The sequence below is a fragment of the Salvelinus alpinus genome, chromosome 2 (assembly GCF_045679555.1).
Source record: "Salvelinus alpinus chromosome 2, SLU_Salpinus.1, whole genome shotgun sequence".
Classification (NCBI taxonomy): domain Eukaryota; kingdom Metazoa; phylum Chordata; class Actinopteri; order Salmoniformes; family Salmonidae; genus Salvelinus; species Salvelinus alpinus.
The window spans coordinates 11,220,824-11,244,126 of NC_092087.1; the positions used below are offsets into that span (position 1 = coordinate 11,220,824).

The window sequence follows — 23,303 nt, forward strand, 5'->3', positions numbered from 1 at the left end:
GCAGGCACCTAGTGCCCAACTATCAGGATATCAACGTGTTGGAGTCAGTAAACAAAGCCATAGGCCCACTACAGGAATTCACTGACACGCTGTCTGGGGAGAACCACGTTACCGTCTCCTACCTCAAGCCTGTGATAAACCTGTTCAACCGCAGCCTCCTGCAGCCAGAGGAAGGTGAGGGCACGCTCACAAAGAAAATCAAGAGTGCCCCACTACAGTATCTCAACGATAAGTACGATCGACCCTGCCACAGTTGAACTCCTTGATATGTCCTCGCTGGTGGATCCCCGGGTTCAGGACCACATGTATAGCAGATGACGACAAGATGGAGAGCGTCAAACAAAGATCTGTTTTTAGAGCTGAAGTCTCTGCTAGTTGAGGAAAGCACACATCACCCTGGGCACAACTGTGAACCTGTGTCTAAGAAACGCAAGAAAACACTTGTAAACGTCTCTAAGACGACAGCACTGTCTGGCCCAGAGTCCAGAGGAGGACAACATCAAAACTGAGTTGTCAAGTTACTTGTTGTCAGCGCTTTAGACCCCTGACAAAGACCCACTTGAGTGGTGGAGGCTCCATGAGGCCAACATCTCAAGACTGAGTAAGCTTGCTTAAAAAAGTAGCTGTGTGTTCCTGCTACAACTGCCCCTTCGGAGAGGGTCTTTCTCACAGCTGGGAACATTGTGACATGTCACAGGGCAGGCCTCAAGCCAGAGTCAGTAGACAGGCTTGTGTTCCTCGCCAGAAACGTGTGAAGAACAAAGTAAAGGACAATATTTTGTTTGACAGAATTTTATAATTTGGTTTATTATTGTGCAATTTCTTCTCAGGGATACCTTTCTTTCATTCATTATATATTTTTTGATGTGCATACAATGATGACAGCCTGGCAAGCAGTGTTGCTCATTTGTTTTGCAGAAATAGGCCTCGAGGCCTTGTATATTAAAAAAAAAAAAAATGTATAAAGAAAATTCAATGAAGAATTATGTCTTGGCCTTTTTGTAATTTGTTCAGAGAATTTATATATATATATCTCGTCCAAATCGGTGGGGGAAAAAATGTGGATATTACTTTTAGGCCATATCGCCCAGCCCTAGGTGGGATGGGGACAGAGGAGACTGCTGCCCAGGCCAGCCCTAGGTGGGAGGGGGACAGAGGAGACTGCTGCCCAGGCCAGCCCTAGGTGGGAGGGGGACAGAGGAGAGCTTGATGATGGAGTGAGTGTGTAAGGGGCTAATAAAAAGGAAGCAGTGCCACTCTGTTTAGCATCCTACAGTGACACCAGCGCGGAGGGGATGCCCTCGGCGCAGACAGATGGACACCCCTGTCTGCTCTCTGCTGTAAGCAAGGCTGTGGGTGTGTGTGTGAGCAGACAGCAAAGGACGGGTCCCGTCAGTACTTAATGACCCGTGTGATTTCTGTGTGTGGAACGTGTCCCCCGAGAGAGCAGGCTGGTGGACCTGAGCTGTCTCCCCAGGACTCCTCACCCCCCTCTCCCTCGGGTGGACCTGAGCTGTCTCCCCAGGACTCCTCACCCCCCTCTCCCTCGGGTGGACCTGAGCTGTCTCCCCAGGACTCCTCACCCCCCTCTCCCTCGGGTGGACCTGAGCTGTCTCCCCAGGACTCCTCACCCCCCTCTCCCTCTGGTGGACCTGAGCTGTCTCCCCAGGACTCCTCACCCCCCTCTCCCTCGGGTGGACCTGAGCTGTCTTCCCCAGGACTCCTCACCCCCCTCTCCCTCGGGTGGACCTGAGCTGTCTTCCCCAGGACTCCTCACCCCCCTCTCCCTCGGGTGGACCTGAGCTGTCTCCCCAGGACTCCTCACCCCCCTCTCCCTCGGGTGGACCTGAGCTGTCTTCCCCAGGACTCCTCACCCCCCTCTCCCTCGGGTGGACCTGAGCTGTCTCCCCAGGACTCCTCACCCCCCTCTCCCTCGGGTGGACCTGAGCTGTCTCCCCAGGACTCCTCACCCCCTTCTCCCTCGAGTGGACCTGAGCTGTCTTCCCAGGACTCCTCACCCCCCTCTCCCTCGGGTGGACCTGAGCTGTCTCCCCAGGACTCCTCACCCCCCTCTCCCTCGGGTGGACCTGAGCTGTCTCCCCAGGACTCCTCACCCCCCTCTCCCTCGGGTGGACCTGAGCTGTCTCCCCAGGACTCCTCACCCCCCTCTCCCTCGGGTGGACCTGAGCTGTCTTCCCCAGGACTCCTCACCCCCCTCTCCCTCGGGTGGACCTGAGCTGTCTTCCCCAGGACTCCTCACCCCCCTCTCCCTCGGGTGGACCTGAGCTGTCTCCCCAGGACTCCTCACCCCCCTCTCCCTCGGGTGGACCTGAGCTGTCTTCCCCAGGACTCCTCACCCCCCTCTCCCTCGGGTGGACCTGAGCTGTCTCCCCAGGACTCCTCACCCCCCTCTCCCTCGGGTGGACCTGAGCTGTCTTCCTCCTCACACACGCAGAATGGCCCGCGGGCTGACAGAAGGCCAGGAGAGCTGGGTTTCACCATCACCCATTTAATGTGCCAGCCTGGGAGGAGAGGATGGGGCCCTAGATATTCTTCCTCATCAGCACCACAGGAGCTAGCTCCAGGGGAAATAACTGCAGGCCTGCCAGGCAGCTCCTGGAAGATCTAGTACATGTTTCTTAGAGGAAGCAGCTCATGAAGGTGAACGATCTGTGATAAAGATTTAATTTTGTAGGCTAATAGATGTGTGTAAATAACCTGTCATTAGAATGAACCTGTTCCTATTCTCTGGAGATAGCTGTTTGATAAATAGCCTGTGGTATTTATGGCTTTCCAGTGTGCAGAATAATTTAACCTATTTTTCCAAGGCATGAAGGCTACTTGTTTTTACAAATATCTTCTCTTTCAGAAGTGCAGTTTTTTTGTTTGTTTTGTGACTCAGGAGATGGACAGACACACACCAGACAGTATATAACCCGTACACTCATCTCGATGCCCATAAGTGGTCACCATCATTTGTGTTAATTGTATTTTAATTGCACTATTAAAGTGAAGTTACACATCACCCTGCAGTACACCTGAGACTATGGCTCGGTAGGGGGTCTGGGTAAATAGAAGATCATCATTATTAGGCTAGTCCTGCTGTTTAATAAAAGGTGATGAGCTATTTAATTAGCATGCACCCCACCTAACACAGCACTTTTGTAGTTACACAGAGCTTGGGCCTCTGTGTTTTAGACAGTTATTCTCTTCTCACCATTGTTGTCATGCCATACTACAGTCAGATCATTTGGCTAAAGTACAACACCGACCTGAGACTAGGTTTGGAAAATCTGACGAGCACAAACAACAACCTTAGTGCATCAATGCTATCCCTATTGTAACAGCCTTGCAGAGAGTAAACTGAGGTCTAAGGGAGAGCTGACTAAACTGCCCAGAACAGGAGCCAGCCTTTATTTAACCAGGAAGTTCCATTGAGGTCAGAAGCCCTCCGTTCCAAGGGACCTAATAGAAACGGGGTAAATGTGTGGAAAGGGGAGAGCTGTAACTCTGTGTGTACTCACACTATCCAGCAGCTAGCTGTATGGAGAACTAGTCAGGCAGAGAAGTAGGCATGGTGCTAGCTGAGATTAGATAAGAGGAAGTGCTGTGTAGTGGTCCTGCTGTTTCTGCGCTGGGTCTTCAAAGCAGCTAGCTAGCTTCCTTTCCTAAGTACGGCTGATAGAGGCATACAACCATGCTGATTATTATCACTCAAACACCAAGCTAACTCTAAATTATAATAGTTACATATTGGAGTGCATAAGTGGGAGATGTCTATTTAAAAATATTATGTCTGTCTTCATGTGTCTAGATGTATTAATCGTTAAAGAGACATTGACAACAAACTAGGCCTATGTATTTCAAATTGTACAATAGCCTATCTTCGGAAACCATTCTGGTTATGTAGTACGTGTCTCTGACACTTCTCCTACTGTAGGTCCAACACTACTGATTTAAGGAAGATACATTTTACAGTCTTAACAGCTAAGATATATGGTTAGTAAACAGCCAAGAGCTAGCGATATTTGAGAACCGCCGACTACGCCACGAGTTGCAATTTTCGGGGAAATTAGGGTCGTGAGAAACCTGGCTGAAAATATTGAGAAATTTGCAACCCTAACACCATTCATTGTCCTGTTTTTTTTATTTTTATATAATGACCTTGGTCAAGACATAACAAAACACCATTAGGATACTATGACCTCAGTGGCTGCTAGCAGCAGCAGCGCCATGGAAACAGGCTTTGCGAACATTGCTTGGATAGCTATTTTCTATGAGGGAGAACTGCCCCAATGAAATCTCATGATTTAATAGCATAAATGCTAACGGCACAAAGTAAATGGACCATCCTGGTGCGCTCAGTCAACCTCTGGGTCTGCTCTAGTCTCCCTCCCAATGAGTCAGACAGCATACTTCCTCACTACAGACTAGATCTGCTCTATCAAGTACATATGGAGCTAAAGCAAAAAGCACTTAAAAAAAAGAAAAATGAACTTGTGTAAATAACAGTTATGGAAGCCTGGAACCTGAATAAAACTGAACGGCTACATCCAATGAGTCGAAGGATCACGGGATATAGAAACTAGAACCTACTCATCGCAGGTCTGGTAGGACAAAAGCCTGACTGGCCAATTTGATTGTTTCTCTCCGTGTTCATCATGCTCTGCTGTAGGTGTCAGGGTGACATGTTGTGTAGACTAAAACAGTATAAAACTTGGTGTATCCCAAACACGGTCAAATTAAAATGTCAACTACCGTCATTTATAGAAACATTGAAATAGTTTGAGTTTTTTGATTAATCCTTTACAGTGCTTTCAAAGTATTCACACCTTGACTTTTTCCACATTTTGTTACAGCCTGATTTTTTTTAAATTCTTTATATAAAAAAATATATATATAAATGGACTGAATAAAAAGTATCCCCCATTTACAGAAAATTCCCCATACTGACAAAGTGAAAACATGTTTTTTGACATTTCTTTGCTATTTTTTTAATAGTGAAATACAGAAATAATATAAGTATTCGCACCCCTAAGGCAATACTTTGTCAAAGCACCTTTTGGCAGCAAAACAGCTGTCTTTCTGGTAAGTCTGACCTTTGCACACCCGGATTGTGCAACTTAAAAAAATATATTTTCAAATATCTTCAAGCTCTGTCTAATTGTTTGTCAATCATTGCTAGACAACCATTTTCAGGTCTTGCCAAGGAATTAAGTCAACTGTACTTTGGCCACTCGGGGACATTCACTGCCTTCTTGGTAAGCAACTCCTGTGTGGATTTGGCCTTGTGTTTTAGGTTATTGTCCTACTGAAAGGTGAACTCATCTCCCAGCGTCTAGTGGAAAGCAGACTGAACCAGGATTTCCTCTAGGACTTTTGTCTGTGCTTAGCTCCATTCTGTTTCTTTTTTGTCCTGGAAAAATTCCCCAGTCCTTAACGATTACAAGCAATACCCATAACATGATACAGCCACCACTATGCTAGAAACTATGGAGAGTGGTACTCAGTAATGTGTTGTGTGTTTGTGGCAAATCCAATAACACTTTGTATTCAGGTCAACAAGTGAATTGCTTTGTTTTTCAGTATTACTTTAGTGCCTTGTTGCAAACAGGATGCATGTTTAGGATTTGTTTTAAATTCCTTACAGGATTCTTTTCACTTTGTCAACTAGGTTAGTATTGTGGAGTAACTGCAAAGTTGATCCATCCTCTGTTTTTTCCTATCACAGCAATTAAACTCGAACTGTTTTAGTCACCATTGGCTTTATGGAGAAATCCCTGAGCAGTTTCCTTCCTCTCCAGCAACCGAGTTAGGAAAGACACCTGTATCTGTGTAGTGACTGGGTGTATTGATAGTGTAGTAACTTCACCATGCTCAAAGGGATATTCAACGTATTTAGGTTTGCCATAACAAATGGGTTGAATACATATTGACTTAAGATATTTCAGCTTTTCATTTTTTATTAATTAGTAAAAAATGTAAATATAATTCCACTTTCACATTACTGTGTGTAGGCCAGTAACAAACTTCAGGCTGTAACACAACAAAATCTGGGGGAAAATCAAAAGGGTGTGAGTACTTTCTGAAGGCATTTTATCTATATATGCAGCTGGCTAGCTATAGCTAAGCTAGTTAGCTACCATGCCAATTTCAAGCATCTAAACTAATATCTGACTAACTCGGAAATAGGAAGTTATTTCAGAATGAAAGTTACCTGGCCGGTGCATTATGCTTTGTGACATCGTTAGCTATCCCTAGTTATATCATGTATTGTGACCATCGTTAGCTCTCCCTAGTTATATCATGTATTGTGACCATCGTTAGCTCTCCCTAGTTATATCATGTATTGTGACCATCGTTAGCTCTCCCTAGTTATATCATGTATTGTGACCATCGTTAGCTCTCCCTAGTTATATCATGTATTGTGACCATCGTTAGCTGTCCCTAGTTATATCATGTATTGTGACCATCGTTAGCTATCCCTAGTTATATCATGTATTGTGACCATCGTTAGCTCTCCCTAGTTATATCATGTATTGTGACATCGTTAGCTCTCCCTAGTTATATCATGTATTGTGACCATCGTTAGCTCTCCCTAGTTATATCATGTATTGTGACATCGTTAGCTATCCCTAGTTATATCATGTATTGTGACCATCGTTAGTTCTCCCTAGTTATATCATGTATTGTGACCATCGTTAGCTCTCCCTAGTTATATCATGTATTGTGACCATCGTTAGCTCTCCCTAGTTATATCATGTATTGTGACCATCGTTAGCTCTCCCTAGTTATATCATGCTTTGTGACCATCGTTAGCTATGCCTAGTTATATCATGCTTTGTGACCATCGTTAGCTATGCCTAGTTATATCATGCTTTGTGACCATCGTTAGCTATCCCTAGTTATATCATGTATTGTGACCATCGTTAGCTCTCCCTAGTTATATCATGTATTGTGACCATCGTTAGCTATCCCTAGTTATATCATGTATTGTGACCATCGTTAGCTATCCCTAGTTATATCATGTATTGTGACCATCGTTAGCTCTCCCTAGTTATATCATGTGTTGTGACCATCGTTAGCTCTCCCTAGTTATATCATGTGTTGTGACCATCGTTAGCTCTCCCTAGTTATATCATGCGTTGTGACCATCGTTAGCTCTCCCTAGTTATATCATGCGTTGTGACCATCGTTAGTTCTCCCTAGTTATATCATGTATTGTGACCATCGTTAGCTCTCCCTAGTTATATCATGTATTGTGACCATCGTTAGCTCTCCCTAGTTATATCATGTATTGTGACCATCGTTAGCTCTCCCTAGTTATATCATGCTTTGTGACCATCGTTAGCTATGCCTAGTTATATCATGCTTTGTGACCATCGTTAGCTCTCCCTAGTTATATCATGTATTGTGACCATCGTTAGCTCTCCCTAGTTATATCATGTATTGTGACCATCGTTAGCTATCCCTAGTTATATCATGTATTGTGACCATCGTTAGCTATCCCTAGTTATATCATGTATTGTGACCATCGTTAGCTCTCCCTAGTTATATCATGTGTTGTGACCATCGTTAGCTCTCCCTAGTTATATCATGTGTTGTGACCATCGTTAGCTCTCCCTAGTTATATCATGCGTTGTGACCATCGTTAGCTCTCCCTAGTTATATCATGCGTTGTGACCATCGTTAGCTCTCCCTAGTTATATCATGCGTTGTGACCATCGTTATCTCTCCCTAGTTATATCATGTGTTGTGACCATCGTTAGCTCTCCCTAGTTATATCATGTGTTGTGAGCATCGTTAGCTCTCCCTAGTTATATCATGTGTTGTGACCATCGTTAGCTCTCCCTAGTTATATCATGTATTGTGACCATCGTTAGCTCTCCCTAGTTATATTATGTATTGTGACCATCGTTAGCTCTCCCTAGTTATATTATGTATTGTACCATCGTTAGCTATCCCTAGTTATATCATGTGTTGTGACCATCGTTAGCTCTCCCTAGTTATATCATGTATTGTGACATCGTTAGCTATCCCTAGTTATATCATGTATTGTGACCATCGTTAGCTCTCCCTAGTTATATTATGTATTGTGACATCGTTAGCTATCCCTAGTTATATCATGTGTTGTGACCATCGTTAGCTCTCCCTAGTTATATCATGTGTTGTGACCATCGTTAGCTCTCCCTAGTTATATCATGCGTTGTGACCATCGTTAGCTCTCCCTAGTTATATCATGCGTTGTGACCATCGTTAGCTCTCCCTAGTTATATCATGCGTTGTGACCATCGTTATCTCTCCCTAGTTATATCATGTGTTGTGACCATCGTTAGCTCTCCCTAGTTATATCATGTGTTGTGAGCATCGTTAGCTCTCCCTAGTTATATCATGTGTTGTGACCATCGTTAGCTCTCCCTAGTTATATCATGTATTGTGACCATCGTTAGCTCTCCCTAGTTATATTATGTATTGTGACCATCGTTAGCTCTCCCTAGTTATATTATGTATTGTACCATCGTTAGCTATCCCTAGTTATATCATGTGTTGTGACCATCGTTAGCTCTCCCTAGTTATATCATGTATTGTGACATCGTTAGCTCTCCCTAGTTATATCATGTATTGTGACCATCGTTAGCTCTCCCTAGTTATATTATGTATTGTGACATCGTTAGCTATCCCTAGTTATATCATGTGTTGTGACCATCGTTAGCTCTCCCTAGTTATATCATGTATTGTGACATCGTTAGCTCTCCCTAGTTATATCATGTATTGTGACCATCGTTAGCTATCCCTAGTTATATCATGTATTGTGACCATCGTTAGCTATCCCTAGTTATATCATGTATTGTGACCATCGTTAGCTATCCCTAGTTATATCATGTATCAAATCAAATCAAATTTTATTAGTCACATACACATGGTTAGCAGATGTTAATGCGAGTGTAGCGAAATGCTTGTGCTTCTAGTTCCGACAATGCAGTAATAACCAACAAGTAATCTAACCTAACAATTCCACAACTACTACCTTATACACACACACAAGTGTAAAGGGATAAAGAATATGTACATAAAGATATATGAATGAGTGGTGGTACAGAACGGCATGGCAAGATGCAGTAGATGGTATAGAGTACGGTATATACATATGAGATGAGTACTGTAGGGTATGTAAACATAAAGTGGCATAGTTTAAAGTGGCTAGTGGTACATGTATTACATAAAGATGGCAAGATGCAGTAGATGATATAGAGTACAGTATATACATATGAGATGGGTAATGTAGGGTATGTAAACATTATATTAAGTGGCATTGTTTAAAGTGGCTAGTGGTACATTTTTACATAATTTCCATCAATTCCCATTTTTAAAGTGGCTGGAGTTGAGTCAGTATGTTGGCAGCGGCCGCTAAATGTTAGTGGTGGCTGTTTAACAGTCTGATGGCCTTGAGATAGAAGCTGTTTTTCAGTCTCTCGGTCCCTGCTTTGATGCACCTGTACTGACCTCGCCTTCTGGATGATAGCGGGGTGAACAGGCAGTGGCTTGGGTGGTTGTTGTCCTTGATGATCTTTATGGCCTTCCTGTGACATCGGGTGGTGTAGGTGTCCTGGAGGGCAGGTAGTTTGCCCCCGGTGATGCGTTCTGCAGACCTCACTACCCTCTGGAGAGCCTTACGGTTGTGGGCGGAGCAGTTGCCGTACCAGGCGGCGATACAGCCCGACAGGATGCTCTCGATTGTGCATCTGTAGAAGTTTGTGAGTGCTTTTGGTGACAAGCCGAATTTCTTCAGCCTCCTGAGGTTGAAGAGGCGCTGCTGCGCCTTCTTCACAACGCTGTCTGTGGGTGGACCAATTCAGTTTGTCCGTGATGTGTACACCGAGGAACTTAAAACTTTCCACCTTCTCCACTACTGACCCGTCGATGTGGATAGGGGGGTGCTCCCTCTGCTGTTTCCTGAAGTCCACAATCATCTCCTTTGTTTTGTTGACGTTGAGTGTGAGGTTATTTTCCTGACACCACACTCCGAGGGCCCTAGGCCGTCTCGTCGTTGTTGGTAATCAAGCCTACCACTGTAGTGTCATCCGCAAACTTGATGATTGAGTTGGAGGCGTGCATGGCCACGCAGTCGTGGGTGAACAGGGAGTACAGGAGAGGGCTCAGAACGCACCCTTGTGGGGCCCCAGTGTTGAGGATCAGCGGGGTGGAGATGTTGTTACCTACCCTCACCACCTGGGGGCGGCCCGTCAGGAAGTCCAGGACCCAGTTGCACAGGGCGGGGTCGAGACCCAGGGTCTCGAGCTTGATGACGAGTTTGGAGGGTACTATGGTGTTAAATGCTGAGCTGTAATCGATGAACAGCATTCTCACATGGGTATTCCTCTTGTCCAGATGGGTTAGGGCAGTGTGCAGTGTGGTTGCGATTGCGTCGTCTGTGGACCTATTGGGTCGGTAAGCAAATTGGAGTGGGTCTAGGGTGTCCGGTAGGGTGGAGGTGATATGGTCCTTGACTAGTCTCTCAAAGCACTTCATGATGACGGAAGTGAGTGCTACGGGGCGGTAGTCGTTTAGCTCAGTTACCTTAGCTTTCTTGGGAACAGGAACAATGGTGGCCCTCTTGAAGCATGTGGGAACAGCAGACTGGGATAAGGATTGATTGAATATGTCCGTAAACACACCAGCCAGCTGGTCTGCGCATGCTCTGAGGACGCGGCTGGGAATGCCGTCTGGGCCTGCAGCCTTGCGAGGGTTAACACGTTTAAATGTTTTACTCACCTCGGCTGCAGTGAAGGAGAGCCCGCAGGTTTTGGTAGGGGGCCGTGTCAGTGGCACTGTATTGTCCTCAAAGCGGGCAAAAAAGTTGTTTAGCCTGTCTGGGAGCAAGACATCCTGGTCCGCGACGGGGCTGGTTTTCTTTTTGTAATCCGTGATTGACTGTAGACCCTGCCACATACCTCTTGTGTCTGAGCTGTTGAATTGCGACTCGATTTTGTCTCTGTACTGGGACTTAGCCTGTTTGATTGCCTTGCGGAGAGAATAGCTACACTGTTTGTATTCGGTCATGCTTCCGGTCACCTTGCCCTGGTTAAAAGCAGTGGTTTGCGCTTTCAGTTTCACGCGAATGCTGCCGTCAATCCACGGTTTCTGGTTTGGGAATGTTTTAATCGTTGCTGTGGGTACGACATCGTCAATGCACTTCCTAATGAACTCGCTCACCGAATCAGCATATTCGTCAATATTGTTGTTGGACGCAATGCGGAACATATTCCAATCCGCGTGATCGAAGCAGTCTTGAAGCGTGGATTCAGATTGGTCGGACCAGCGTTGAACAGACCTGAGCGCGGGAGCTTGTTGTTTTAGTTTCTGTTTGTAGGCTGGAATCAACAAAATGGAGTCGTGGTCAGCTTTTCCGAAAGGGGGGCGGGGGAGGGCCTTATATGCGTCGCGGAAATTAGTATAACAATGATCTAGGGTTTTTCCAGCCCTGGTAGCACAATCGATATGCTGATAGAATTTAGGGAGTTTTGTTTTTAGATTAGCCTTGTTAAAATCCCCAGCTACGATGAATGCAGCCTCAGGGTGTGTGGTTTCCAGTTTACAAAGAGTCAGATAAAGTTCGTTCAGGGCCATCGATGTGTCTGCTTGGGGGGGAATATATACGGCTGTGATTATGATTGAAGAGAATTCCCTTGGTAGATAATGCGGTCGACATTTGATTGTGAGGAGTTCTAGATCAGGTGAACAGAATGACTTGAGTTCCTGTGTGTTGTTATGATGATCACACCACGTCTCGTTAATCATAAGGCATACCCCCCCGCCCCTCTTCTTACCAGAAAGATGTTTGTTTCTGTCGGCGCGATGCGTGAAGAAACCAGCTGGCTGCACTGACTCCGTTAGCGTCTCTTGAGTTAGCCATGTTTCCGTGAAGCAGAGCACGTTGCAATCCCTGATGTCTCTCTGGAATGCTACCCGTGCTCGGATTTCATCAACCTTATTGTCAAGAGACTGGACATTGGCGAGTAGTATGCTAGGGAGTGGAGCGCGATGTGCCCGTCTCCGAAGCCTGACCAGGAGACCGCCTCGTTTGCCCCTTTTACGGCGTCGCACAGCGTCGCCGGCTGGGATCAGATCCATTGTATTGGGTGGAAGGCAAAACACTGGATCCGTTTCGGGAAAGTCATATTCCTGGTAGGAACGATGATGAGTTGACGTTAATCGTATATTCAGTAGTTCCTCCCGACTGTATGTAATGAAACCTAAGATTACCTGGGGTACCGATGTAAGAAATAACACATAAAAAAACAAAATACTGCATATTTTCCAAGGAACGCGAAGCGAGGCGGCCATCTCTTTTTCGGCACCGGAAGTTGTGAGCATCGTTAGCTATCCCTAGTTATATCATGTATTTTCACTTACTGCATCTGCATGCTTATTGTTGTTTTTCTTGGTGGGTTCGTTCTAAATAGTATTGTCTAATCTGTTAACTGTGGCAGGAGTGGTCTTTTTGTTTTTTGACATGCAAACGTGAAATGGGTGTATTTATGCAGTTGTTGAAATGCACAGATCGCTTTATATCTTCTTCTTTAAAAGAAAATACCTGTAGTTTGAAAACTTGACAGCATGTTTTTATGCCATGCTGCTTTGTTGACATCTCCAAACACCCCTCACCGGGTATTCAGCCAATAAGCAGCTGCTAATGCTACTGTTGTCTTAACCAATGGGATTTGTAGATCAGAGGTGTGTTCTTGTGAAATTGCCCACTTTTTTTTTGTTGCATGCTAACACCGCCTCTGTTTCTAATCTTTTTTTTCTTCGTGAACACAACCCTGTTATTTTTGTCATGGATCCATAAATTACCTCTCCCCTTCTGTTCCCCTCTGTCTGTTTTTCCCTACCAGCCACTGTGCCTGCGTGCCCCGGTGTCCCTGAGCAGCGTGGGGGCGAGGAGGAGCCAGCATGCCGCTACCCGTAGTGTGGAACAGGAGGCCCCATGGACTGGGCAGGACAGTCTGGCCCAGGACGACCCAGAGATGTGGAACTTGCTGCGGAAAGAGAAGGACAGGCAGTGTCGGGGACTGGAGCTCATTGCCTCTGAGGTGTGTTTGCCTGGTTAGCTAGCTGTCTTTCTGGTTGGCTGGCTGAAAGAGGAGGCCTGTAGCTCATGGTCAGTTGAGAAAGAAGCAGTTCGACAGGCCCAGAGTCATACTAAGGATGTGCATCTCTCCTTTCATGAGAAATTATATACACATCTAGATATATGGGATACGATACAACAATAATATTTACGGTTCGATGTTTTGCATGAACACATTCATTGTTTACAAATATCTGCTGCTGATGGAGATCAGGATCTGGGCCTCTGAGCTGGATCTGGGCCTCTGAGCTGGATCTGTCTGAGCTGGATCTGTCTGAGATTCCTTCATCTGAGCTGAGTGGCCGTCTAGTGTCTAGGGAGTTTTTCCTAGCCACCGTGCTTCTACACCTGCATTGCTTGCTGTTTGGTGTTTTAGTCTGGGTTTCTATACAGCACTTTGAGATATCAGCTGAAGTAAGAAGGGCTATATAAATACATTTGATTTGATTTGGGCGTCAATGGGGTGTGCCTATCAGATTAGGAGTGGCAGCAATTGATGCTTTTTGTCCCCCCCACTTTGTATCTGAAATCACCGTCACCCATAGATGAAACGTGTTGAGTTAGTGCTATGTCAGTATGTGTCGTTTAGCATGGCATTCAGAAATGAATATAATACAGCTTTGGATTTTACCCCCGTCTCAAAAGCAAATGGTTTAGACCGTTTGGAATTGTATGGAGAGCTTCTCCCGCTCCCGACCAATGAATGAATACGACCATGCGCAGCTAGCAAAAATTATTGCTGTTCATGTAAAAATGACCAAATACACTGACTGTTTTAAAACAAACTACCAAAACTATTCTGGTTCAGGTTTCACCATAAATCTTAATGAAATCTAAGTGATTTGAAAAACCCAGAGAGCAGTTGGATGTGAGTTGGGTCCACTCTGGTAGACTACAGAACTCCTGTTTTCTACAGTAGTCGGGTCCACTCCGGTAGACTACAGAACTCCTGTTTTCTACAGTAGTCGGGTCCACTCCGGTAGACTACAGAACTCCTGTTTTCTACAGTAGTCGGGTCCACTCCGGTAGACTACAGAACACCTGTTTTCTACAGTAGTCGGGTCCACTCTGGTAGACTACAGAACACCTGTTTTCTACAGTAGTCGGGTCCACTCTGGTAGACTACAGAACACCTGTTTTCTACAGTAGTTGGGTCTACTCCGGTAGGCTACAGAACACCTGTTTTCTACAGTAGTTGGGTCCACTCCGGTAGACTACAGAACTCCCGTTTTCTACAGTAGTCAGGTCCACTCCGGTAGACTACAGAACACCTGTTTTCTACAGTAGTCGAGTCCACTCCGGTAGACTACAGAACACCTGTTTTCTACAGTAGTCGGGTCCACTCCGGTAGACTACAGAACACCTGTTTTCTACAGTAGTCGGGTCCACTCCGGTAGACTACAGAACACCTGTTTTCTACAGTAGTCGGGTCCACTCCGGTAGACTACAGAACACCTGTTTTCTACAGTAGTCGGGTCCACTCCGGTAGACTACAGAACACCTGTTTTCTACAGTAGTCGGGTCCACTCCGGTAGACTACAGAACACCCGTTTTCTACAGTAGTCGGGTCCACTCTGGTAGACTACAGAACACCTGTTTTCTACAGTAGTTGGGTCCACTCCGGTAGACTACAGAACACCTGTTTTCTACAGTAGTTGGGTCCACTCCGGTAGACTACAGAAAACCTGTTTTCTACAGTAGTTGGGTCCACTCCGGTAGACTACAGAACTCTGGTAAAACAGTTTTCTACAGCACAGTTGGTAACGATGACCCAGCAAAGTACATTGGTTGTCACTCAACTAATAAAGCCTATGATTATGATTTGACATTGTGAAAGCCGTTTTACAAGCATCTGAATGCTGATGTGCCAATAGCCTATTAGAGCAGGGATAGGCCTCTACCTCGCGATGGCGTGAGCAGTTGTCTCTCGCACTGTGCGCACAGTTTATCTGACAGTCATATGCAGTTAAATGCATAACAGTTTGACAGGCTGCTGAAGAGAAGCAACGCATCAGTCAACAGATAAGGGGTATTTTCAGAATAAAACAATATGCTTTTCTGACCAATGACATGCTTCATTTCAAATGGTTTGGACTCCCGCGGACCGAAGCGCTCACGTCTTCAACATTTGAACCAGGGACCGATGCTTATCGGTGAACGCTACATCCCTATCATACTGTGTATTTGGCCAATGCGGTTTCTGTCTGAAGGTTCCGAGAGCACCACTTCCTCCTCCATAGCTGTTGCTAAGTGATAATTGATGCTTCCCGGGTTGTGCTGTTTAATGCTGATTAGTTTTCTAACCCTATGTAGATGTTCAGTGGAAGCTGATATGAATGTTGTCACCACAACACAGATACTTGATACACATTATCCTGAATGCTAATCAATAAAACTGTCAAATTCTCTACTCTGTAATACCTGTTTCCAGAGGCTCATGTCATAGGGAACTGTTGGAGGGGTCAAATTCTCTCTGTATTTCTCTCCATCCTCCCTCCCAGCTCAGTGGAGTATATCAGCCCCTCTAGTGTGAGGAAAATCTATCTTTGGGGCCTCCCGAGTGAAGCAACGTGCTACAGGCGTCACTACAGACCCGGGTTGGATCCCAGGATGTATCACAACCGACTGTTCGGGAGTTCGGGTGCACAATTGGCCCAGCGCCATCCGGGTTAGGGGAGGGTTTGGCTTGGGGGGGCTTTACTTGGCTCATCGCGCTCTAGCGACTCCTTGTGGCGGGCCGGGCGCCTGCAGGATGACCTCGGTCGTCAGTTGAACGGTGTTTCCTCTGACACGTTGGTTTGGCTGGCTTCCGGGTTAAGCAGGCGGGTGTGAAGAAGCGCGGTTTGGTGGGCCAGGTTTCGGAGGACGCATGATTTGACCTTCGCCTCCTGAGCCTGTTGAGGCGACGAGACAAGATCAAAATTGGGGAGAAAAAAGGTGTAAAATACCACCCTCTTTTCTCCTCGCAAAACACACTGACACCCTCCTCTCTGCAGGCAGACTACAGCCAAGGCCTCCTGCTTGGGGTTCTACTAGCCCGGCCTGGTTGTTAAGAGGAAAACACACTGACACCCTCCTCTCTGCAGGCAGACTACAGCCAAGGCCTCCTGCTTGGGGTTCTACTAGCCCGGCCTGGTTGTTAAGAGGAAAACACACTGACACTCTCCTCTCTGCAGGCAGACTACAGCCAAGGCCTCCTGCTTGGGGTTCTACTAGCCCAGCCTGGTTGTTAAGAGGAAAACACACTGACACTCTCCTCTCTGCAGGCAGACTACAGCCAAGGCCTCCTGCTTGGGGTTCTACTAGCCCAGCCTGGTTGTTAAGAGGAAAACACACTGACACTCTCCTCTCTGCAGGCAGACTACAGCCAAGGCCTCCTGCTTGGGGTTCTACTAGCCCGGCCTGGTTGTTAAGAGGAAAACACACTGACACTCTCCTCTCTGCAGGCAGACTACAGCCAAGGCCTCCTGCTTGGGGTTCTACTAGCCCGGCCTGGTTGTTTTAAGAGGAAAACACACAGGCAGCGATTGCATTTCCAAGTCTAATGTGAGAAGTGGGGTGCTTTCTCAGTGTGACACACACAGCAGGAAGGGGTGTGTGTGTGTAAGCTGTTATCTCTCATCTCCTTCTCCAGTGGAGGTGAAGTCTGAGCGGCATTAGCATACAACCCTGTAGGGAGGCCCGCGTGACGCGGCCTGAAACCTGACAGGCACTGTGATAATCTGAGCTGATGAGTCAAGATGCCACACTGAGGTGTCTATCCCCTGTCACCTTCCTCTCCCTGACACTGTCAGGAGTGGTTAGACAGTCCCTTCCCTCTCCATCGCTGGGTCTGACACTACTTATAGCCGTTATAGCAGGGACCCTAAACTGTCCTTAGAAACACGGTAACTTCCTGGCCCTCTGCCTTAGAAACACTGTAACTTCCTGGCCCTCTGCCTTAGAAACACGGTAACTTCCTGGCCCTCTGCCTTAGAAACACGGTAACTTCCTGGCCCTCTGCCACCTAAACTATCAATAGAGACCAAACGCTCTGAGTGGACTGATCTATTGTGGAGGCTGTGGGGATGAGGCTGTCCATCAGAGACTATTGAAATGTAACATGGTTATATAATGTAAGAATACTGGTGCAATACCAATAATAGCGGTCGCTGTCTGCAGTTCTGAGTTGTTGAATTGCCGCCTTTTCTTAGACCGTGTTGCTATGTGCATAATAGCAAAGTTAACCAGCATATTGGTGTTGAGAACAATGTGGCGGAGGCAGCAGCGGATTTAGGAGACGAGAAAACAGCCCTTACCTTTTAATTGTCTAAGAAAAGTGAGGCGAGCGAAAACCCCAACTTAATTAGGTCTATAGGCTATTGACTATCTGTTATATGTGCCGGTCTTTATAAATAATCCATATATATCTACAGAAATAAGACCGATTCTGTTGCCCCCTTTTGAGTGTTTTGTTTTTAATAACCTACTTATTCCGTGAACACCAAACCTCACGCAGCCACATGTCGAATAAACCATTTCACATTCGCCTGGTTTTAATATTTGCTATGTTGTAATAAAGGTTTTACACTATTTCCATTAGAGCAGCCTCTGTTATGTATCATTTATTTAGTGTTTACACTGTTCCAAATTGTATTTATAATAACCCTCTTTCTTGATATACTTTTATTATTATGATTGTAATAAGTAATGTCATTATCATTAGTTAGGCTTAGTATAGCAGCCTTGTATAACCACCATTGAGCTGTAGGCCTAAGAGCACATCCTGTTTAGTCTTAATACCGTAGGCCTGTAGAAATAGGTTACTGTATGCATCATTCATCCTGTCATGTCATCACACAGCATACGAGTCATTCATTATTTGAAATGCAATCAAGGATTTTAGTTTTTAAATAAAATAACAAAGCGTCCCCTTGAATAATTTAGTGTAAACAATAAATAAACCGTTCAATTTCGGGAAATTGTTTTCACAAATGAATGCAACTGTTTTTTTTAGTCTTTGATGTAAAAAAACAAATGTATGCGTTTATTACAGAAGACTCTCTAGTACATTTTTATAATTGATTTAGTGTTTACATTGTTCCAAACGGTCAGAAATGATATTGTCATCTAACAGCACACAGAGCTTGCTCCTTACCTTCTTTTTCTTGAGCTCCAGTATTTTCCACAACTCGTCACATTTATTCCGCACATCTGACTTCCCCTTTACCTCCTGAGCAACCAGTAAACATTCCTCCCTTCAAGTTTATTTGTCACTTCCTCTGCATCCATTTTGCTGTCACATGTTACGGTGTTCAGCGTTTACAACCAATTTATTGGTCTGGTTATGATATGCTATAGGTCTGGCCCTATTGGTCATCTGCCTGCAATGCGTACATGTGTCATGTAAAGACATGAGGGTTTAGGGATTGTTTCTCCTAAACAAATTTGGGATTTTGGTAACAGAACTTTTTAAGCCAGAAATAGCTGTAACTATGTTGCTGGTCACTCGCTGTCATTTGTTTTCTACACAGAGCAGCAAGTCTGGGCCCGGCCCGACACAATCAAATTACGGTCGTACTCCCTCAACTCATTTGTGTCTTAATTATTTAATCAAATAGTGTGTCTTAAAGCATCAGACAAGCTCAGTGCATAATGTTGATTTGATTGAAACACACAGGATGTGTCCATATGTGTGGAAAAAACACGTTTTAAACATTCTGCCCAATCGATTGGTTTAAAGAACAGAACTCTCGGTCGACCAAGATATAATGTTTTTTTCATCGAGGACAGCCCTAGACGATTCAGTAACAGGGCCACACTCCCACCGCTTATAGCAGGGATGGTGCGTTCTCTTTTCCCTTGTAGAGGCGTATAGAAGAGGCCGTGTGTGACGGCTGGTTGAATAGTGTGATTGCTGTTGTCTCTGGGGATGGGATTCTACTAATCACTTAACAGTTTATCATTTGCCTTGGCCTTTTCCATCTGTCTCCTGCATTGATCTGATCCTGATGTGCAGCTTCTGGTTTGTCTCTCCTCTCCAGAACTTCTGCAGTCGGGCTGCACTGGAGGCCCAAGGATCCTGCCTCAATAACAAGTACTCTGAGGGCTACCCAGGCAGGAGGTAAGGCTACTACGTAACAATGACCATACTAGGTTAGCACACCACTTAGAATGCATTGCCCAAATGCATTGCTAGTGTGGCTATTGGAACACTGTGAGTAAGACTTTCTCTGCTTTGTATTGCTGTTACTTTGGCTCCCCACTGTTTCTACTTTACTTATTGAAATGACTGCAATGATCAGATTGAAAATGACTATCCTGTCCATCTGTTGCCCTGCCCCCCCCCCCCCCCCCCAACATACTGCACCTTTTTCCTTTTCACCCAATTCCCCAGAACTGTTTTAATCAGTATTTAGGATTATAATTCCTGCAATTAGGCCCAGCTATAGTTCTGGCACGTAACGGAAAGTGGGTGAGTTTTTCCTAATCAGACAAGTACCGGTAGTTTCAGTCTTCTGTTTGTCTTCTGTTGTGTGATCCAATGAACGTGGCCCTGTTCTCTCTAGGTACTATGGTGGAGCTGAGGTGGTTTAGTAGAGGGTGTTAACCCTCTCCTCTAGGTACTATGGTGGAGCAGTAGACAGTGTTAACCCTCTCCTCTCCTCTAGGTACTATGGTGGAGCAGTAGACAGTGTTAACCCTCCTCTCCTCTAGGTACTATGGTGGAGCTGAGGTGGTTTAGTAGACAGTGTTAACCCTCTCCTCTAGGTACTATGGTGGAGCAGTAGACAGTGTTAACCCTCTCCTCTAGGTACTATGGTGGAGCAGTAGACAGTGTTAACCCTCTCCTCTAGGTACTATGGTGGAGCAGTAGACAGTGTTAACCCTCTCCTCTCCTCTAGGTACTATGGTGGAGCAGTAGACAGTGTTAACCCTCTCCTCTCCTCTAGGTACTATGGTGGAGCTGAGGTGGTGGACCAGATAGAGTTGTTGTGCCAGAAGAGAGCCCTGGAGACCTTTGACCTGGACCCTGCCCTGTGGGGGGTGAACGTCCAGCCCTACTCTGGCTCTCCCGCCAACTTCGCTGCTTACACCGCCGTCCTCAACCCTCACGACCGCATCATGGGCCTGGACCTGCCTGACGGTGGACAGTATGTAGCCGTCTGCCTCAGTCTCTGTCCATTCAGTTCTCTGTCTCCTTTCTGCCTCTCTCGGTCGGCCTCTATCTCTGCCTCAGTCTCTGTCTATTCAGTTCTCTGTCTCCTCTCTGGGTCGGCCTCTATCTCTGCCTCAGTCTCTATCTAGATTTCTTTCCCTCACCAATTCAGACTACCAGTCCTTCGCTCTCTACTTTCCTTATTCACTCTACCTTTTCTTTTGTTGCCTTGTTAATTTGAACATATATTGAGGAAAAATATGAAATATGTTATGTTTATTGTAAGTAACTTACAATAATGGTGCTATACAGTAATCTTACCAAGCAGGCTGACTAAATCACTGTAGATAAGAACGTCTGCTAAATATCCTAAGTGTATATTGAATAACACAAATATTGTCGTTGTTGTTGTCCTTCTGCAGTCTGACCCATGGTTACATGTCTGACACCAAGAGGATATCTGCTACCTCCATCTATTTTGAGTCCATGCCCTACAAGCTCAATGTAAGCAGAGTCACACTCCACTCCTTCCCGGTCCCTCTCTCCTCGTCTCCTTCTCAAAACCCATTGGAGGAGAAGGTCTGAGGGGAGGGACTTTCGATTTTCTCCTCCAATACGGTTTGAGAAGGAGGAATCAAGGAAAGACCGGTTCGGAGCTTTAATGTAACCGTTTAACCCGGTCCGGTGTCCACACCCTCTTAACTAGACAACTTGCCACCTTCACTTGTCTCCTAGTGGGGAACATTCTTGTCCTTACCTCTCCTTATCTGTAGTGGCAGTAGCTAATACTACTATAAACGCTACTCATCACTAATGCAATGGGAATGAAATGGAATGGATTAGAATACAATAGAAAAGTTACAATAAATAGTCATCTATCCTTCTATGCACTGTTAGTGATCTGTGGTACTGGTCGATATTGGCCAGCGATGTAGTTGGTTCTAGTATCTCCTTGAGTCCTTACTGGTTTATCCATTTCTGTTATTTTCCTGTTCTCTGTTAGCCTGTGTAGGGTTCAGGTGATCAATATAGTCCTGTAGTAGTCGTGTGTGTGTTCCGTTTATTGAATTGTAAATGTAGTTCCTAAATTGACTGCCTGTGTGGGTGTGTTTCTCTGTCCGTGTGTGTTGTGGTAATGTGATCAATGCTATGGTGTGTAGGCTTGGACGGTATCCAAATTGTCATACCTTCATATCAACCTTGTGCCATATAGGGTTATTCGGTAATACCGGCGCTGAACACAAGGAGCTCTGTTTTCAAACCTCACAGGATACTCTGTAATCTGAACTTTAGCAATGCTGAAAAGTACATGTAAAATACCATACAGAATGCTAACGAGCGCGTTGCTAACATTTTGTACGGGTTCTGACCTGAACTATACACGTAACTAAAAAATGCTACAGTTTGTTGCACGCACAAAACAAATATTAGCCACCAAGGCTCTTGATCCAGGAGGGGATTCTCTGCTGTTACCAAGCTTGATTTTGGAAGAAGCTAACCACGTAGCAAGATGGCTAACTAGCTACTAAATTAGCAAACCAAATGCTCAACTGCGGAGCTTTTAGCACCTTTTTACACATTTGAACTTATTAGTTATAAGATATCTAGCTGACCGACACTTCGTTGTAAAGCTTTGGGGTTGAGGGATAGAAAGAAAACCACAATTGAATGGACCCCTATGGAGAAACATATCCTGTATAGGACTTCCTGTCTTATTCATATTTCTCTCACTGTTGTTGATGCGACGCATCAGTTTCCTCTTAACAGGTGTATGTCTCTCCCTTTCTCCTCTCGCTTTCTCTCTATCCCTCTCTCTCTCTCTCTCGTTCTCTCTCTCTCCAGCCTGCCACAGGGCTCATTGACTATGACCAGCTGGAGATGACTGCCCGTCTCTTCCGGCCCAAGTTGATCATTGCAGGCACCAGCGCCTACGCTCGCCTCATTGACTACGCTCGCATCAAGAAGGTACAGACTCTTTCTCCCTCTGTCTGTGACTACCTACCTCTATCTCGCTCTCTTTCGTCTGTCTGTGACTATCTCCACTGTGTCTGAAGGTACTTCTATTTGTCCTTAAGGCTACAGTACAGTAGCTACATTCTGTTTTTTAAGGCTGTTACTCAAATGGCACCCTATTCCCTATATAGTGCACTTCTTTTGACCAATCTCTATGGGCCCTGGTCTAAAGTAGTGCACTACTATCTAAGATACTGCATCTAAGATCTAAGATAAGATACTAAGATACTAAGGTCTAAGATACTGCATCTCAGTGCTAGAGGCGTCACTACAGACCCTGGTTCGATTCCAGGCATTATCACAACCGGGTGTGATTGGGAGTCCCATAGGGCGGTGCACAATTGGCCCAGCGTCGCAAGAGGTTTGGCCGGGGTAGGCCGGCATTGTAATTAAGTTCTTAACTGACTTGCCTAGTTAAATAAAGGTTAAGTAATAAAATAAATAAAATAAAGGGGGAGAGAATGATTTAATGAGACCTCCTATAGCGTCTGTATAACTGACTTTGCCTAGCAACCATTTACATGTTAGCTGACTTTTTGGTGCTTCATCAGGAAGAGTTGACGGGGGAGAGGCAACGCATCATTAAAGATGGCATTCTGTAGCTTTTCTTGTTTAGAAAGCCCGTACTGGAGAGTCACTCTTTTGTCATGAAAAGTGTGTAGCCTTATCAAATCTCAAATTCAGCATATCCTTGTTTCAATGCATGTTATGTGGTGCTGGGAATAAAAAGCCCCAATCCTTAGTTCAAGTAAGCCTTGTCCCGGCCAGAACGGCCCGCAGGGGCCAGAGGAACGGCCCGCATGGGGCAGGGGCCTGTGTCCGAAATCTGTCTTGCCTCCTACTTAAAAAAACTACATACGGTGTAAAAATAGTACTATGTACTATTTTAAAATGTACTGTTTTTAGTAAGAAAAATATGCAGTAAACAACAAATATCAACATACTACTTATCCATACTGACATGGCATGCTATAATGCGCAGTCTTGCTTGTTCACCTCATTTGTTCATTTTAGTAGAGC

The 23,303-nt window shown here is 45.3% G+C and overlaps 1 protein-coding gene across 1 annotated transcript in view; it reads left to right on the forward strand.

Moving 5' to 3' along the window:
• shmt2 (serine hydroxymethyltransferase 2 (mitochondrial)) overlaps positions 1-23,303 on the forward strand; it is a 44,826-nt gene that overhangs the window by 13,309 nt on the left and 8,214 nt on the right. The window contains exons 2-6 of the mRNA XM_071366543.1: positions 12,897-13,094; positions 19,156-19,235; positions 20,065-20,265; positions 20,693-20,774; positions 22,113-22,235. Coding sequence (XP_071222644.1) covers positions 12,897-13,094; positions 19,156-19,235; positions 20,065-20,265; positions 20,693-20,774; positions 22,113-22,235 — 684 coding nt within the window. The remainder of the gene's footprint in view (positions 1-12,896; positions 13,095-19,155; positions 19,236-20,064; positions 20,266-20,692; positions 20,775-22,112; positions 22,236-23,303) is intronic.